The 17,571-nt window shown below is 35.3% G+C and overlaps 2 protein-coding genes and 1 long non-coding RNA gene across 3 annotated transcripts; 1 reads left to right on the forward strand and 2 right to left on the reverse strand.

Annotated features, from left to right (window-relative positions):
* Positions 1-882: 882 nt before the first annotated feature.
* On the reverse strand, positions 883-2,305 carry LOC142987334 (uncharacterized). The gene is made up of 3 exons (XM_076136029.1): positions 2,085-2,305; positions 1,381-1,580; positions 883-1,107 (listed from the first exon to the last, which is right to left on the reverse strand). The coding sequence occupies exons 1-3, from the start codon at positions 2,193-2,195 to the stop codon at positions 1,035-1,037; spliced, it is 384 nt and encodes a 127-aa protein (XP_075992144.1). The 5' UTR covers positions 2,196-2,305; the 3' UTR covers positions 883-1,034.
* Positions 2,306-3,974: 1,669 nt separating this feature from the next.
* On the reverse strand, positions 3,975-5,976 carry LOC142987335 (uncharacterized). The gene is made up of 3 exons (XR_012960516.1): positions 5,816-5,976; positions 5,634-5,703; positions 3,975-4,040 (listed from the first exon to the last, which is right to left on the reverse strand). It is a non-coding gene; the product is annotated as an uncharacterized LOC142987335 (long non-coding RNA).
* Positions 5,977-7,137: 1,161 nt separating this feature from the next.
* Positions 7,138-16,625, forward strand: LOC142987106 (uncharacterized). The gene is made up of 8 exons (XM_076135658.1): positions 7,138-10,694; positions 12,000-12,171; positions 12,447-12,510; positions 12,692-12,857; positions 13,208-13,374; positions 13,687-13,982; positions 14,103-14,421; positions 14,544-16,625. Exons 1-8 carry the CDS (start codon positions 7,374-7,376, stop codon positions 14,758-14,760), a joined length of 4,722 nt encoding a protein of 1,573 aa, XP_075991773.1. The 5' UTR covers positions 7,138-7,373; the 3' UTR covers positions 14,761-16,625.
* The last annotated feature ends 946 nt before the right edge of the window (positions 16,626-17,571 follow it).

Genomic DNA, 17,571 nt, shown 5'->3' on the forward strand with positions numbered 1-17,571 from the left:
TAGTCGTACGCATGTCGTACGGTTGCGTGGCATAATGGACGAAAAATTAATTGATTCCGTTAAAAAGTAACTCCGTATCTTCTGCTTCCATTTCTTCATCGCAAATTGTTAAATATAAAAGTATCTTCTTTTTCCAATTATCCATATCTATTTTACGCACTTCTACTTCCAACAAACTCCGTCTATGGACTGGCTGGTACAGTATGCGCAAACCTCGCAACACATCCTTCTCAACACATCCCTCGCACACATCCCTCGTACACATCCCTCGCACACATTCCTCGCTTGTTTTGTATGCGCAAAAATCTAGCTCCGCTGAGCCGTTTCCACCAGAGCTGTGCTGACCGAGGCGAGGTAAATGAAGCGATTCTATTGGTTCTTTACAAACACATCCCTCGCTACGCATCCTCGCACATCTCTGGTGGAAACGCAGCCTTACACTATTGTTTATGTTAAGGCCACCTCTAGAGTATGCTGACAAAACTATCAAAAATGTAATTTTCAAAAATTTATTACAGTAGCCTCTTTTGTACTGACTAAGTGTATTGTCCCAGTTCAAATGACGTGAGGCGCTTCAGTCGATCTTGAAGCAGGTCGGTTTATATACTGCCTCTTATATGTACAAACAACACTTCAACCACCCAACACAACACTCAATCTCTAGCCTGGATATCCCTATTTGAAGACTAGTAAAGGTGCGTAGTGTTTAGTACCATAAATATATTCATACCTCTTTCAATTACGAGAGGTGGCTAAGGATTTTGATTCAAACAAGTGAACAACCAACAACCTTCCCCCTGCTTCTTGGTCTAACTTGATCTTTCCAGTTTCCCTTCCTTGTCTTTTTTCCAAACTTAACTTGTAGTAATTAACAAACACGAGTTAGGCTTAGTACTTTAATCATAATAATTTACACCTATAAAAATGTTAACACTCGAAATACAGTAGGTAGATAGGCTTTTATATATGGAGGCAAGTGTAAAAAAACTGGAAGTCTCTTAGTAGATAATCTAAATGTCACGGAACTGATTTCACTATTTTTTCTCTCGCACTGCCTTGTCACCTGGCTGCCGTTTCGATGTAGTTTTACTTTCAATGCCCTCAAACCTTAAATGCAATAAAACAACCGCTAAGTTTATTATACCTATGTACAAACTTTTCACTTACACTGCCACCTGAAAATACGCTTATTGTTTTTTAAAGTTCTTTATGAGGATAATAATATTTTCAAACAGACGCACGGGGAAGTTAGAGGTTGACATAAACAGCGAATGGCTTATTCATGATTCTCGGATAACGTTATTTTGCGTTGTTTAGGCTGGCTTACTGGTATTTAAGTAAAGGTAGACACTGAGCTTGTAGTTACTTAAAGGCACTTACTTTTTCATCTTAAACGGCTTCTTTTTTTCAGGCTTCGGGGGTTGATGATTATTTTTAAAAGTCAATACGTAACGCTTAACGATATCAACGTTAACTGTTGTATTTTCAGGATACATGCGTTTTTTCCAAGCTTCTCGTTCTTCCATCCACATTCTTTGATACTCATACGACAGTAACCATTCTACACGAGATTTACCTTCCTGCAAAATGCGAGCTATTTAAAGGAGGCCGCCCAAATTTATAATAGCAATCCCAGTCCCGGCGAATATAACGTGTTTTAAAATAAAAGACAATAGCAAGTAAAATGTTGCGCAGGGGAAATCGTGAAAATGAGTGGGTAAAAATATTGTTATTAGTGACTCGTGGTAGCTATAATGGCCTTGAGGATCATTGGTTTGGTATATTTGGGCATTCTCCTTTCTGCTATCATCAACCACTAACAGTAGTTATAGATATACCTACCTACCTACCTATACAGGAACAGCTGTTTGGGAATTTCATAATCTGAAGTGATGCGAATGTACCGTAAAGGTAAGTTAAGTTTCTAATGGCGGGAAAAGTCACGTGTCTAGTGTAAAATTTCTCAACAAGACTTCAACAAAAATAAGACTGGAACGCTAGACAAAATTAACGTGCATAATCTCTTCTCTCTAATATAATCTAAGCCGAAGCGTAGTTTTGTTCGAATGTTATGGATCCCTTACCATAAACTTCCAAGGCTGGGGATTATACTTGGGAAAATCTGATGAAATAATGTTGTGAACAGGTCTACACTGTGTGGATTTTTCCCACTTAATACCGGCCATACGACCCATATTAATAGTGATTTATATTTCTCTAAACATGTAGTAAAATAAAATTCATCAAAAAGAAAGGCTTCAAAATGACTGAAATATTATTATGACATTAAGTTCGAAATTAGAAAGTCTCTTTTTGCCAACAAACATTTTAATTTTATCCATGGACGATTTTTTCATTAGGCCAACGCCAAATAAAACCTCAATCACCATACCAAGTAGATACCTACCGATGACTTGAGACTCTCAACAGGTTGCTCTCTCCTGGGCTCTTGTTGATTTTATTTACCTATTCTAATGTTCAAGAAACAGTGGTGCTAAGTCTTCTCATTTCGCAGGATTAGAAAGCAAATTAATATTGGTAAGCACTTTTAAGTAGGTACTGTAAGTAGGTAGGTACTTAGACATAAAAAAATCAGAGGTTCCTGTAGTTGGCAATTTTTCTAAGCACCTACCATTTTTTCTTGACCATTCTAAGACGCTTTGGGACCAATACCACAAAATTAATACTAGTCACGAGGTCTGGGAACATGTTTTTGATGATGATGAGATACTGGACGAATTGATAACTCTAGGCTCGACTTAAATTCGAAGGTGTCGGAATGTTGGAGGAACGGTCTGAAGTTGGCAAATTTACGGCAGCCTTTGATGCCCTATCAGTTATGCTGGGGCTACATTAGCGAGCGAAGATTCGTATGGTGTTGGCGCGACAAAAACATCGTGTTTGGGTATGGGCGATGTTCTTGTCTACATTAAGGCGGGCGAAGATTCGTGTCGAGTTGACGCGATGCATCGTGCCTTGTGCTGTTCAGTTTGTTGTGCGGAGACGTGAGCGGTAAATTAAAAATGGAGGAAATAGTGGCTTTGCATTATATGTCAGTAAATTATTATTTATTACAATTGTACGAGTATCATTTACGAAATAATATGAAAAAGAGAAGAAAGAGGAGATGGTGGATGACTAGTATTCATAGAATTCTAACACTTTTTCGTTACTCCACTCCATAGTGTAAAAAATTAAATGCACGTCCGTCTCGCTTCAAAGTCTGGACGACACTGAATTGACGTAGATGTAGCCACCTAAGCGAATATTGGCGCGACAAATCCCTTTGATTCGCGCCAGTTTACCGACAGCTCCTCGATACTACGTCGTCTTCGCCCGAATACTACGCGATGACACGATGAACCCGGCCACATTCATCGCGTTAACACGAATATTCGCCATATCCCGCTAATGTAGCCCCAGCATTAGGTACTTACTTGGGTAGGTCGCATAGGTAAGCACTATTCAGCAGTTTATCGTAAATAGACTATCAATACCTAACCCATGGATAAAATTTTAATGTCAACCGAAATTAGCGATTTAGCATTATTGTAAACTCAATGTGGAACAGCGTTTCAACCTTATCTTGTCCATGGGCCCCAAGACGAAACATTTCAATGATCCCTAAAATAAATATGAATCTTGCTACTAGGTGAACGTTTTGACATCTAACACGCGTGTTTTAGATACTCCAAATAATCTATTAAATACTAACCCCTATATAAAAAGTACTTTATGTTAAATAATTAGTATTTAACATAGAGTACTTTTTAGCCCAGCAAAAGCAAGACCCCAAGGGGTGCGCAGATCACTGGTTTAAGAATCATTGATCGCATATAAGTAATCTTCGACAGATCGTTGAAAATTGTTGACCACCTAGTACAAGCTCTTAGTTTGGAATCAAATTACTTGCCTATTTCGGGCTGCATAGTATCTACCTGACAGATGGTAGGCATGAATAAAAACAATAAAAATGATTTTTTTAGATTTTTATTTGATACACAAGGAATATTAGATGTAGACTAACTTCACCCATGTACCTGAAAAAATAGAAACAGTATTGATTAGATGAATTAAGTCAACACTTATTTACCTGCTATTAATAAACCTTCCTATGTTGTCATTCCACTATAACTAATGATGGCAGGGAGATATCACAAAGTAAAGTGTATGATTTTTTGTAGTCCTTCTGATACTAGAGTATCACAAGGGTGGAGAAATCAATTTAATATGTCCTCCATTTCTTTGCATTACTCCCATAGAGAGAGAATGACTGCCTAGGAGGAGTTAACAGGAAAATTGTGTGCAACAACCATAGTAAAGTTACTAAATTTTAATCTAAAACAGAACTTGCAAGGAATAGGTATATTGTTTCAATAATTTATGTTCTATATTCAATAACAAGCCACGAGTTTGGGCTCAACCAGCTTTTTTAAAAGACAACTCCCGCACTAAGAATTGCTCTTGTGTCGCGGGGACTTTTACAAACATACAACTGCAACGGACACAAAGCACAACCTGACCCGAAACAATTATTTGTGGAGCGCACAAATAATTGCTCCGTGTGGGAATCGAACCCACGACCTCCCGACGCAGTAGTGTTGGCGTGATGACCTAAACCACTGCGCCACGGAGGCAGTAAAAAAATAAGTTTGATGTTTTGCAGTCCACAATACATTTTGTGTTCGACCAAGAGTACAGTGCATATAGGTACATACAAAAACACCTCATATGAGTTTAGAGCTTTGATTTGACCACAATTATAACAACTAATTTGTCACCAATAACAAAAACAAGCTGAAGGCTTAAATAGTTTTACTAAGACATGACTTGACTGCTCTTAAGTCACAAAATGATGTTAGGTTTGGACAGGTTAGAAACAAAATGATGTTAGCTTGATATGAAGGGTTCTGAACATAATTGCAGATAAAAAATGCTGTTTACTGTGTGCATTACGCCTTTCGTTAGCAACAATGAAATAAAATTGCTTCCCTATCTGATTTATAGCAATCATATTTGTATAGATGACATGAACACTACAGCTATGTAATTGATAAGAAAAACAATAACAGTACATTAACCTATACTGAAAATAGGGCTGATGAAAAACAGCTTAATACTATTTACTAACAAAACTAGCTGTATGAATTTAAAATTAGTTTGATAAATTAACATACAACGTGGGATACCTATCATGTGCCATTCACAGAAAAAGGTTATTTAGCCATGTGTGAGTATTCCTGACTAAAATTTTCAATGCACGAGGGGTAGGTATAGAGATTTGGACGCACAAATCATGATGAAGTACGGGTGTATAGTAATGCAACTTGACTAAACCTATGGCATTTAAAACAAGTACTGGTTTAACTACCTATTATGAGATAGTAACTAGGGACATGCTTGATATCATAGCTAACCTAAAAATAATTATTATAGACTTAACATATTCACTGTGTAAAACATGCGAATCCACACGTGTTCGGTTATATTATACTGTAATGTTTACTACATCAACGTTATATGTAGCACTTTAAATGAGTGGTTGCACTAAAATTCGATCAGACAATATTAAAAATCATGAAAAGGGGGTGACCGGCAAGTATAAGTTAATAAGAGTACCAAAAAATACATACCATTTTATTTGGACCTTGCACGCATCTTCCTCCTTTTACGCTTTAGCCTTCGCATACGCTTCTTACGCCACTGGAACAAATAAACACAACACTGAAAATGCCGTTTCTTCGATGCACGCGTTAACATGAACACAAAATTACGGATAACAAAACAGCGAACTAAAGGGAAAATATTAAATTACCTTGGCTCTCATGTTTAAGAAGAAAGAAGTTTAACTTCTGTTCTTCAGAAGGCGTTCGTGATTGCTTTAATATTTCACGATAGAGAATGATGTCGTACTTAGGAGTCCGTACAATGAAAAGAAGGATGAAAGCAAGTACAGCGCTAAATGTCAATTAAAATGTTGCCAACTGTAGTTACTAAAATCTACGATTTTAAAAGTACTTCGATTCTACTAAATTAAAAGGGCAATAAAGAAACGTTTTCATTTTAAACTATTGAGCCTAGAGCCCAGCCTTTTATCGTAGAGTTTAGACGCCTAGGGCTTCCAATCCCGCACTCAATTTTCGATCTCAGTACTTACGAGATGAGGAATTGTCAAACCTGCGGAAGCCCGGTATTCGCAGGATCAAGCAAACTGTACAACAGTAAACCATGTGCGAAGAGTAATCTCGGTTAACTGTTCTACCGATGTAATCGAATTTAATTGCAATGGTGTAGCGAAATTGTTCAAGTATAATAGTTTGGTAGAACTTACTAGGAGATATGATGACAGTGGACGCAGGTACTTATCTATATCTATAGGCTGATAGGGCTGTTTTTTTATTATTTTGTTGCTTTGCTGTACCCGGAGGAGAAAATTTCAAAAGAAACTACAGAAACCTAACAGCAATCCACTGGTTTCGAGCCCCAAAACCAGCAGACTTATTACATGCAGCTTAACTTAGACCACAGCGGGCGAAAGTTTAGTCAAAAATGTATATGAATGTATTCAATAATACTGTGCTAATGTATCAAAATTAACCGTTTATTTGGAACCCAAATCGTACACAACATAAAACTGAAAACAAAGTTTATTTAATTATTTATAGTGAGTAGAACAGAATGAATGATAATACATAGCCACCGCAACCTACTTACTAAATACCCATGCTACATTGTTTAACATAAAAATCAACTGTAAGTACTGATAAATATATTTTTTCACTTAAAAAACAATAATATAGCTACGGCTTACAAGTGTTAATATAAACTTAGTAGATGTTTGATACACATTTCGAAGGATTCTAAAACAAAGTCTGGTCACACAACATCACAGGCTTGCCAACTGTAAGAAATCAAAATTTTGACATTCTATTGACTGTATCAAGATATTCGCGCCAAAAGTTTATTGTGATTCTTTATAAAATATAATTAGTGTTCTAATCCAACGAACTACAGTAATTTGTGCAGTAAGTATATCAAGTCATTCCGTTAAGACATTAGAGTACTAATATAAACGTTTTCTTGTATTTGTTTTTACTTTTGAAGTAAATCGGACAATGTTACCAACATGACAAGTTTGCATGGCGATTAGCGATGCGAAGTTGAGTTGTCTACTTTAGATTGTAAAATAATTCTTGGCAACGTATTGATTGTTATAGCAATATATGTAATGAGTTTGAATATGAAACAATATTGTGCGTGAAGTGTAGTTTCTATTAAATTTAATAGTTACTAAAATTATGTATCAGACACCCGTAGCGATAGGAGCTACGTGTGCCCATATATTATTTTGGTAGTAGTGCTGGATTCTTAAAATGGTTACTTCTAATAAACAACCCGACAAAAAAGTTGTGAAAATGGCTGAGCCGAATAACGGAGCAGTAGTGCCCCAAAGAACCTTATTAGGTGAGGTCAACGAACATATTACATGTCCTTTATGTCGGGGCTACTACATAGACGCAACAACGATAGTGGAATGTTTACACTCTTTCTGTCGGAGCTGCATAATCAAACATTTACAAGCAAAGAGTTACTGTCCAGTTTGCGAAATGATGATAAATTCTGCTAAACCAAATATCAAACTTGACAAAGCACTTCAAGACATAGTTTACAAACTGGTACCAGGACTGTTCCAAAAAGAAATGGAGCGGCGTCAGCAATTTTACGCTTCGAGACCTGGTCCTGCTGCAACAGCTACACCTGAACAAAGGGGTGAAGATACTGAAAGAATTATTTTCAGTCCAGAAGATGTGATATCATTCTCTTTAGAGTATTGTGATGTTACTGACACTGATAGTATATCCAGCAAATCATCTGACAGCAATGAACCCCAACCTGCATCAACAACTACTAGAAGATATTTGCAGTGTCCAGCTGTTGTCAACATTAATCATTTGAAGAAATTCTTAAGTATGAAGTTCGATATCGATAGCACACAATTTGCCATTGATATATTGTATAAGAGAGTTCCTTTACCCGACTATTACACTTTAATGGATATTGCTTACATATATAATTGGAAGAGAAATGAGCCAATGCGCTTTTTCTATCAGATAACTGACTATATAGCAATAAGAAATAGATTGTTTGAAATAAATCGTAAAAATACTGTGTGCCCATTTGAAGAAAGAAAGTCTAGTCCAGCTCCCACTGAAGATACAAGTGCTAGTAGTCCAGCACCCAATATAAATGACCAAGCATCAGAAGCATCATCAGGGACTGATAGCCCTATGTTAGAAGATATTGTTAAAGTAGCTAGTGATACTGCAAAGAAAAATGAAAAAGTTGGACATCCAAGTAAAGATACAGAACAAAATAAACCTGTTAAAGATAATTGTGAAGCCCCCAAAAAGAATGATGATGAGGTTGAAAAATCTCAATTTTTAAATTCATTTGAGCTTACAGCTAAAAGTAACTGTTTACCAGCCAAGCCTTCACCAACAAAATCTGAGGAAACACCAGTGCCTAATGAGGTTACTCCAAAACCTCAGCCTAATCTAGTAAAGATTGAAGAAAAGGTTTCAGAACCTTCTAAACGAAAATTCCAAACAGCTTCGAACACACCTGAGCTGAAAAAACTAAAAATCGAAATAGAAAAGGCAAAAATTACGAATTTAGTTAGCACTGCACCTAGTTTACCCAACTCATCATCTTCCAGTGCAAGTACTAAAACCGAAACTCCTACCAAGGGGAAGGACACTGAAATCTCATCTAAAAGTTCTCCAGCCTCTTCTGCCACTCATAGTTTACCCTCCTCATTGCCAGGGCCTACAAAAGAGATCAAGCAACATATGATGCCTACTAAACAACTAGAGAGTCCTGGTGTGAAAAGAACAGTTACAGGTGCTCCTAATATCTCATCTCCAAAACGAAAACCTCATGAGATTCCTGCTTCTATGCAGCCCCCAGCCCCCCAGAAAACTGTTTCTCCTTTGAAAGTTCCTATACCAAAAACTGAGGGTATAAATACTAATGTAAAATCAATTGAAGTACAAAAACCCCCTACAAAGAAAATGCCAGATCTGAAGCCTGGTATCCCAATGGGTCAGTCATCTCAAAACAAAGTACAACCTGTTAGCAAAGTAAGAATGGATCTTTTAGCTAATAACTGTGATCCAACATGTGACCGAAGTAAAATTCTGCCTCATGTAAAGAATCCTCTTAGTACGCCTCCAGTAACCCAACAACAGTCTGGTGACCCATTAAAATCATTATTTGACTCTTGCAAAATTAGTATACCCTCATCTCTTTCTATCACATTAACAGATCAAAAACTTGAAGCCCGCAATCCTCCTGAGACAGCAGGTCCTGATCCTAAACAAAGCATGGTTAATAAAAATTTGGCTGGTGTCAGTAACACTACTCATAAAGTCCCAAGTCCACCTGTGCATAACTATATAGAAATATTAAAATTACCTGATACTGAAGCAAAAAAGCAAGGGAAATCTGAGAGCAATGTTGAAGCTAAGCCAAATCAGAGCAACAAGACAGATGCTCTTCCACCCACCAAACCTACTACTAAGTCATCGGAAAGCTCAGCGAAAGGTCCCATTCCAAATCTTAAACCTATTGCTGACACAAAATTGGCGAAACAGAGTGGCAATTACTCTGTTCCTATAACATTTCAACAAACATTTGAACAGCAACTGCAAAATCTGCAGTGTGATAAAAAAGGCAAGATGCCTAAAAATAAAGCTCAAGTTCCTAAGCTTGTTCCAGCCACACCAAAATCATTTAATGCTGCTAATAAGCCCAATACACCTGTTAATAAGCCCATTGCTAATAGTATGCCAATACTTGAAAGTAAGTCAAGTGCTGCTCTCGATTTATCTACTCCTCACAACATTCAAACTCAGTTGTTGACTATGCAGTCAATAGATAATTTAGCTAAAAAGCAACAAAATCTACCAAGTAAAGGAATACCTTTTAGTATACCACAAGCAAATGTGTTTCAAGGCATTGCTAACAGGCAGCTAGCTGCAGGTGTCACTCCTTTACGAATTCCATCTGCTCCCAACTTAAATTTAATAAAATCAGATAAAGCAAGCCCTGGTGGATCACAAATAAATAGCAGGCATGATACTATTTCTGGTAGCAAACCAAATCCTATTAAGGGCACAAAGAATGTTAGTCCATCTGTATCATCACCAGGCTATCAAATGGCATCTCATACGTCACCAAGCCCTGCCCAACCATCTCCAAGATCACAGACGCGTTCTCCTAGCTCTTCACCAAAACTTGTAATAGCTGAAGAAAAACAAGCAAACACATCTACATCTGAACAAAATGTTAATCAATCAAATCAGATTACTAGTACACAAATTTCAAATATGAATTCTAACAATGATCTCACAAAAATTACAGCAGGGCCTTCTAAACCATTATCCAAGCCTATGCCTTCTTCAGGAAAACTATTAGGCATTAGACAGCCCCTCCCAACATCAATAAAACCTAGTCCCAATATCAATGCTTCCGCTGATTACCTTTTGTCTCAAACACGTCCACAACTAATGGCCCACCATCAGAATTTTATGCAATTTTATGCGGCAGGACAACAAATGGAAATGAATGCATGGGCTCAAAGACAAATTGATCAGTTCAAGAAAATTCAGAATGAATTTAATAAGGACAAGCAATAATGTTACAGTGTTATTACTAATTTAATTATGACCATACCCTTTAAGAGAATTAGATAGTAAGCTTTGCAAGTATTAAGTAAATTTTTAATAACTAAAAAATATGCATTATTTTTAAAGTACATTAAAAAGTGACTAACAAGACTATAAAATCTTAAATTCAATCACACATGACTCTCAGTAGGAGTACTTTTGTTTTGCTGAATATTTTTGTTGCACTGGAGATATGCTAAACTAAAATAAATTAATATGTAATGCAACATAAACTAGGTATCTAATACAATATTGTCAGGTATGCTGTATGATGAGTCTTCTTGAGTTTGATTATATATTTGTTTTATTGCCAAGGCATTACATTGTGTTGTTAAAATTATTGTTTATTTTGTAATTAAATAGTTACATCAACATATGGCAGTGAGGAACATTGGGTACAACTGTGATAATGGGGTCAATGTCTGGGACTATGTTATTATTAACATGTACTGATTTGCCTCTAACAATTCATTTTTTCTGACAATGTACCTTATTTCTGTAATTGAGAAAGACTGTGGTTGTCCACAAGGACTCAATAAGGTAAATGTAATATTTTATTAGGCCTGTATACTATTTTATTAAGTTATTTTGTATATAAAATTATGTAAATTAAATACTAATTATGTTTTTGACAATATTTCTTTGTACAGCTTCCATGATTTATTTGTATTTTTTAAATTTTGCAATCAATTTTTAATTAAGTTTTGAAAATTTACTGGATGTAAGTTAATTTATTTTTGAATGTATAAAAAATGAAATATACAAAAGATGTTTCTTGTGTTAATGGGTTTATTTCAAAATATTCGACATTATTATAATACAATGTTAATTAGATAGGCCAGGGATTGCCCTATTTATTACATATTTTGGATCCAGTTGCAGTACTACTGAATAACTTCAGTCTATCAGAATATCCATTCATTTTTTATTTCATGGTTTTTACCTAATTTTGTTTTCGCCTAACATTGTAATATAATACTAAAATATGAAATGATAAATAGCCTATTTTTAATATTATTAATTGTATTTCTAATGATATAAGTTTTACTTAAAAGGTATGCTGAATTTATATGATTAATTGTAAAATAAACATCTGGTTGGTCAATTTGAAAATTGTTTATATTATTTTTACCTCTTTGCACTTAATCCTAACTTCTCTTCTGCTATATCACTAAATAGGTATGTATACAATCTGTTCGCCAGTATAAGACATGAACACATCAAATACTTATTTTCTTGAATTAAAATTTCTTGTAACATGTTTTGTTGCAGATGGCTGGAGTCCAGGCAACAATTCCATTTAGGCCTCGTAAGAAAATCTTTGTGGATGATAGAGACACAGGATCGAATGAAAATGAAGATATTCTTAATATAAGGAAAATGCCTAAAGCAAAGTGCTTTAAAAGGCCCAAAGAAAACAATCTCAAAGACAATTTTGATGATGGTAATTTACATATTTGCTTAAGTAACCAATAGGATAGCAATTGCCAGAATCATTTAAAATTTCAGTAAAAAGAATTAAGTGTACCTACAGTTAAATAGACTGCACCTTTTTATCTTTCTATACTAATATTATAAAGCTGCTATGTTTGTTCCTTTAGGCTAGACTACAATTTCAGGAATTACTGGTTCGAAATGAAAAAATATGTGATAAAATGGAAACGAAAACTGTTGCAGATTTTAAATGAGTTATATAAATATTCTGCTATTATTTTTCAGACTGTTCTGCCATTAAGATACCAAGAAAGGAGTCAGGAATGGGCACCATTTGTAACAGTAAAAGGTAAAATTTATTGATTCGTTTATTATAACATACTTATCTTTTTATTTAAACGAAAGCCTGAGAGCTTTTGGACATTTTAAATATGAAGAAATACGAAGTCACCAGTGCCCTTTATTCTTGTAATAATACCTTATTATTAGCCTGCAATACAGTTATTACAGCTACCTTTGTTTGATTTCAGTGAAGAACATATGAAACCTCTTACGAGTCGAGAAAAAGAGATTGAGTGGTTAGATAACTTTTTAACACAGCATCTTGAAGACGAAGAGTCAGCATCTTTGTATGTGTCTGGTCAGCCAGGCACTGGGAAAACAGCAAGTTTATCATATATACTAAATTTATCTAAGGTTTGTAAGCTATGTTATTTGTTCAGGTTTTCTACTCTATTAACTCTTTCGCGGGCAATGCTGATTGCACCTCTAATTTTTGTTTTCGCTGCAGAAGGCATTATAAAATAGCCTAAGCAAATTGATATTTATCAGTTCCACTCCTTAATTTAATAGGCAAAAATTTTGCCAATACTCGCGACAGGGTTAATAGGGTAAAAAAAAATATATATGAAACAGGTTTTAATCAGTTTCATTATTTCAGAGTGAACACGAATTATAGGTAGCAATAGTTTCTGTAGACAAACACTCAAGAAACTCAAGTGCTTGCGATGAACAGTATTAAAATAATATTATAATTTGTATTTCAGTTCAGAGAAGGTTACAAACAAGTGTATATAAACTGTACAATGATGAAGTCAGCAGCAAGTATTTACAGCAGAATTTGCAAAGAACTTCAACTTCCAACATCCGGTTCAACAGAGAAAGCTTGTTTTAATGCTATTGAAAAGTATTTAAATAAAAAACATAAAATGATGTAAGTATATACTATTATATACTATTCTTTATTAAATTTCATAAGAGATTTATAGTCAACCAATATAATTCATTAATTGAAATTAACACCGCGATTTAAGTATGCTTAATTAATAAAACAAGTAAATACAAACCTCATTTAGTCGAGATGTAGAATATACTGTCTCTAGTTATTTGACTATTCTTCAATGTGATGAGTTTTATTCCGACTTTGAAAATCGTATTATTGAAAATACAGACGCTAGTATAAAAGATTTTTAGTTTACAAACAAAGTGTTATGTGAATAAATGTTAATTCTAAAATTTATTGCAGCCTTTTGGTACTAGACGAGATTGATCAATTAGATAGTAAAAGACAGTCGGTGCTCTACACAATTTTTGAATGGCCAGCAATGGCCAACTCTCGTATTGTTCTCATTGGGATCGCTAACGCGCTGGATCTGACGGAGAGAACTTTGCCGCGGCTACAGGCGCGCTGCTCACTGCGACCCAACACGCTACACTTTGCGCCTTACACCAAAGAACAGATCATTAACATATTCACTACTGTGCTGGCAAGCGAGGACAAGAGCAACTTGTTCTCTCCGGTCGCTTTGCAAATGCTCGCAGGTAATTTATATTCACTATTACAATATTTTTGAATAGTGTTAGTTTCCCATAAAAAAGCAGTAATTTCTCAAAGCATTCCGTAAATTTGGGTCAAAACTAAAAATATTTCAATGTTCACAGCTAAAATCGCTGCTATATCCGGCGATATGAGAAGAGCTCTCGACATCGGGCGAAGGGTAATAGAACTGGCGAAACGGACGAAATTTTCTGACAATCAGTCCGTCGATAACATGATGAAAGACGCTACGGTCACGGTCGAACTGAAGCAAGTGCTCGAAGTACTGAACGAAGTGTACGGAGGGTCGACGAAGATCGAGGCCGACGTGGACGATGGATTCCCGCTGCAGCAGAAGCTCATACTGTGCAGTCTGATGCTGATGCTCACGAAGGGAAAAGCGAAAGATATCGTCATGGGCAAACTGCACGACGTTTACAAAAAGTGAGTATTCGCACGCCGACCTATTTATTCTATCGATATCGCAACGTTTCCGGCGAATCGTTCACCCGATCGCGGCGATACGGTCGAACCTACCTAACGAGCGAATCGTATTCCGCACCCAGGGTGGCGACGGCGCGCAACATCGTGCCGCTGGACATGGGCGAGATGGCGGCGGCGTGCTCGCTGCTGGAGGCGCGCGGCGCCGTGCGGGTGGGCGGCGGCGCGGCGGCGCGCGCGCGGCGCCTGCGCCTGCAGTGGGACCGCGCCGACCTGGCCGCCGCGCTCAGGGACAAGACTCTGCTCGCTTCTATACTCGACGACGTCAAGTGTCTACATTAGCTCACTAGCGTCGGCGACGGTGAGACTGACCTTCACGAATTCGTAGTAGTATTTTATTGTCGTAGTCCGGTTAGAACCTAGTTATTTAATTTTCATCTTAGCTTTTGACTCGGCCTAGAAGACCGTTTTATGAATAAATTTTAACGTGTCGCCCCGACCGTTAATCACCGTTTTTCTTAGAAGTGCATGCAATTTTTACCTATTCATTTTTAACCCTTTCGCCGCCCCACATTTTAAGTACGTATTATTTTAAAGATTTTACTCGCAAAATAATAATGTTGAACGTAACAAAAAGCAATATTTTATTCCATGAATATAAAGTCTGTCGACGAAAAGGTTATGAAGTGATAGATAATAATTGAACACTATTAGAATACCTATTTACGTGTTGAAATTAAGTTTTATTTTTTTTTGACAGTTGTGAAATAATTGTTTTAGTTTTTTGTGTTTGAGTGCAGTTAACATTTTTGGATAATGGTATTATTTTTTAATGTTTGATATCATGTTGTGGAAGTTTGTTTAGATTTAAGTATTACTATTATGTAATAAGGATCTTGTTATGACATAGTTGCCTTTTGACTGATAGGATAATGTTAAGTGAAAGTAAACGTTTTTAAAATATTTATTAGGCTGTGTTTGTATTACGGTCAGGAAAACTGTCGTATCTAAGTTTTAGTTACTTATAGTTAGAAGTGTAAAGAAATTACGATACACTAAATAGGTAGAGTAATGTCAATGGTTGACAAGCATTTATCAAACACATTTTTTAAAAAAAAGTAGAAATACTGTGGTTTTTTACCGCAAAATATCACTGTATTCGCAGTCATTTGTAACACGTTATTTTTATAACACTGATAAAACATATTTTGAAAGAGGAATTGTTGATCAGATGATTTAAATGTAGCAATATATATACATAAATCCTAAAATCCGGGAGAATGGCGTCTGTTCATATTTTCTCATGAGTAAATAATATTGAATGACATCTATAGCTAAATAACACAACCTGTGCTGTTATTTTATTTTTCAAAGAGAACAAACTTAGGTCTGGTCGCTTTTAGATGTTACTAAGTATTTTATTCTGTTTTTCTTTTACATTAAGAAATATATGGTTTAGTATTAATGCCAGTATTAACCACTCGGTTCATAACATATTTTCTTTTTATCTAACGATTTTATAATGAGCGATCGATGTGAACATATAACAGACTATTATATATTTCAAAGGTTACGCGGTCGCCATTATCATCTAAATAATTTAACCTACAATTGCACTATTGCACTATTACATAAAACTCTGATTCTCACGTTTTTACATTTGAATTGCGAATGCTGTGCTGCGATATGAATTTGTGGTTTTATACAATACTCCTAACGAATGTGTTATTGTGTAACTACACTTTTTTGTTTAGTGATCGACATATCAAGAAAAGATCTAAGATCGTTTTGTGTAATGCCAACTACTAACCTATAATTCTCATTAACTACAGTTCCTAGGTTGTAGTTTGCCCTTCTTTTATACAATAGATAAGTTATATTACCATAGGTTACAACAAACAGCATCTTTATGAACTTTTAAAGTAAACAAAACATCGCTAAATGTATGAAAATCTGTAGCAGTTTACTCGTAAAAGACTGGCGGGCTAGAGTTACTTTTGCATTTATTGTACCATTAAAGATAGAGCTTTAAAGCCAAAGGAGAATGTCAATATACAGTGGATATAAAATCCACTAATTTTAAGATTATGTAGGAAATATCTGTAATCTATTAAACCTTCTAGAAGCTGCTAATATTTAAAACCAACATATTTGTGTAAGTTAGCCATTTTGTTGAATGTATAATTTAAGAATCATAATAAAAAATCGCAAAAATTATAAATAGTATTTTTATTTACTTTTTGAGATTCATTTGCATTCCTTGTTAAAAAGTTATGGGCTTATGTAGATGTGATGAATGGTATTGAATTTGTTAAGTTTCGTGAGATAGTAAGCCTTTAAGAAATAAATGTAGTTATAAACAAAACGGATTGAAAAGTTCTGGATTGGTAGAAACTATTATGTATAACCTTTTTAAAATTGTGTTTTGTGTGGGCAGGAGTGGACTGCTCTATTTAAAAAACTAACCTTTCTAATTTTATTAATTATATTTATATGTACTCTTTCAGATTATTATTAGAATACAATAGCTAACAGCCTTTACTTCTTTTTTTAGTACTAGCAATTAGTTTAAACTAAGTTCTAACTAATAATTTGATTACTTATATTTGGTTTATCTAGATGAATTATTTATAACCCTAATTACAAAGAACAATATTACACAAAATGCTTTTGTCTCATAAATCCAGGTGGTCCAAATTAAAAGTACAATCTAATTATTTACCTACTTTCAAAATTCCACAACACTCAAATTTCGGCTATTCTCGATTCCTACCCGCAATGGATCTCGAAACTAGGTCCTTAAATAACATCTACTAAAGCAATAGTCGTTCGGCAACTTTACGTATGGAAATATATTATAAACAACCAAGTTTTTCATTTCTGGGAAGCAACCATATAGCTAGGCATATCTCAGTTCAATACCGCCGTAACTGTAAATGTGAGCTCTCAAGCAGAAAATTCCAATTCTTATAAATTTCGATCAACTTACTGTTATAGTTTCTCTTTGAGTTTTGTATGGTTTGAAAGCCCGCATCACATAAATTACTTTTATCGTTGTGATACCAATTTTATACTCGGATATTAGGAACGAATGTAGGTATGTATTTTACTTTCAACTTAATTTTGCACCAATGGACATGTTAAATAAAATAA

The sequence above is a fragment of the Anticarsia gemmatalis genome, chromosome 3 (assembly GCF_050436995.1).
Source record: "Anticarsia gemmatalis isolate Benzon Research Colony breed Stoneville strain chromosome 3, ilAntGemm2 primary, whole genome shotgun sequence".
NCBI lineage: Eukaryota > Metazoa > Arthropoda > Insecta > Lepidoptera > Erebidae > Anticarsia > Anticarsia gemmatalis.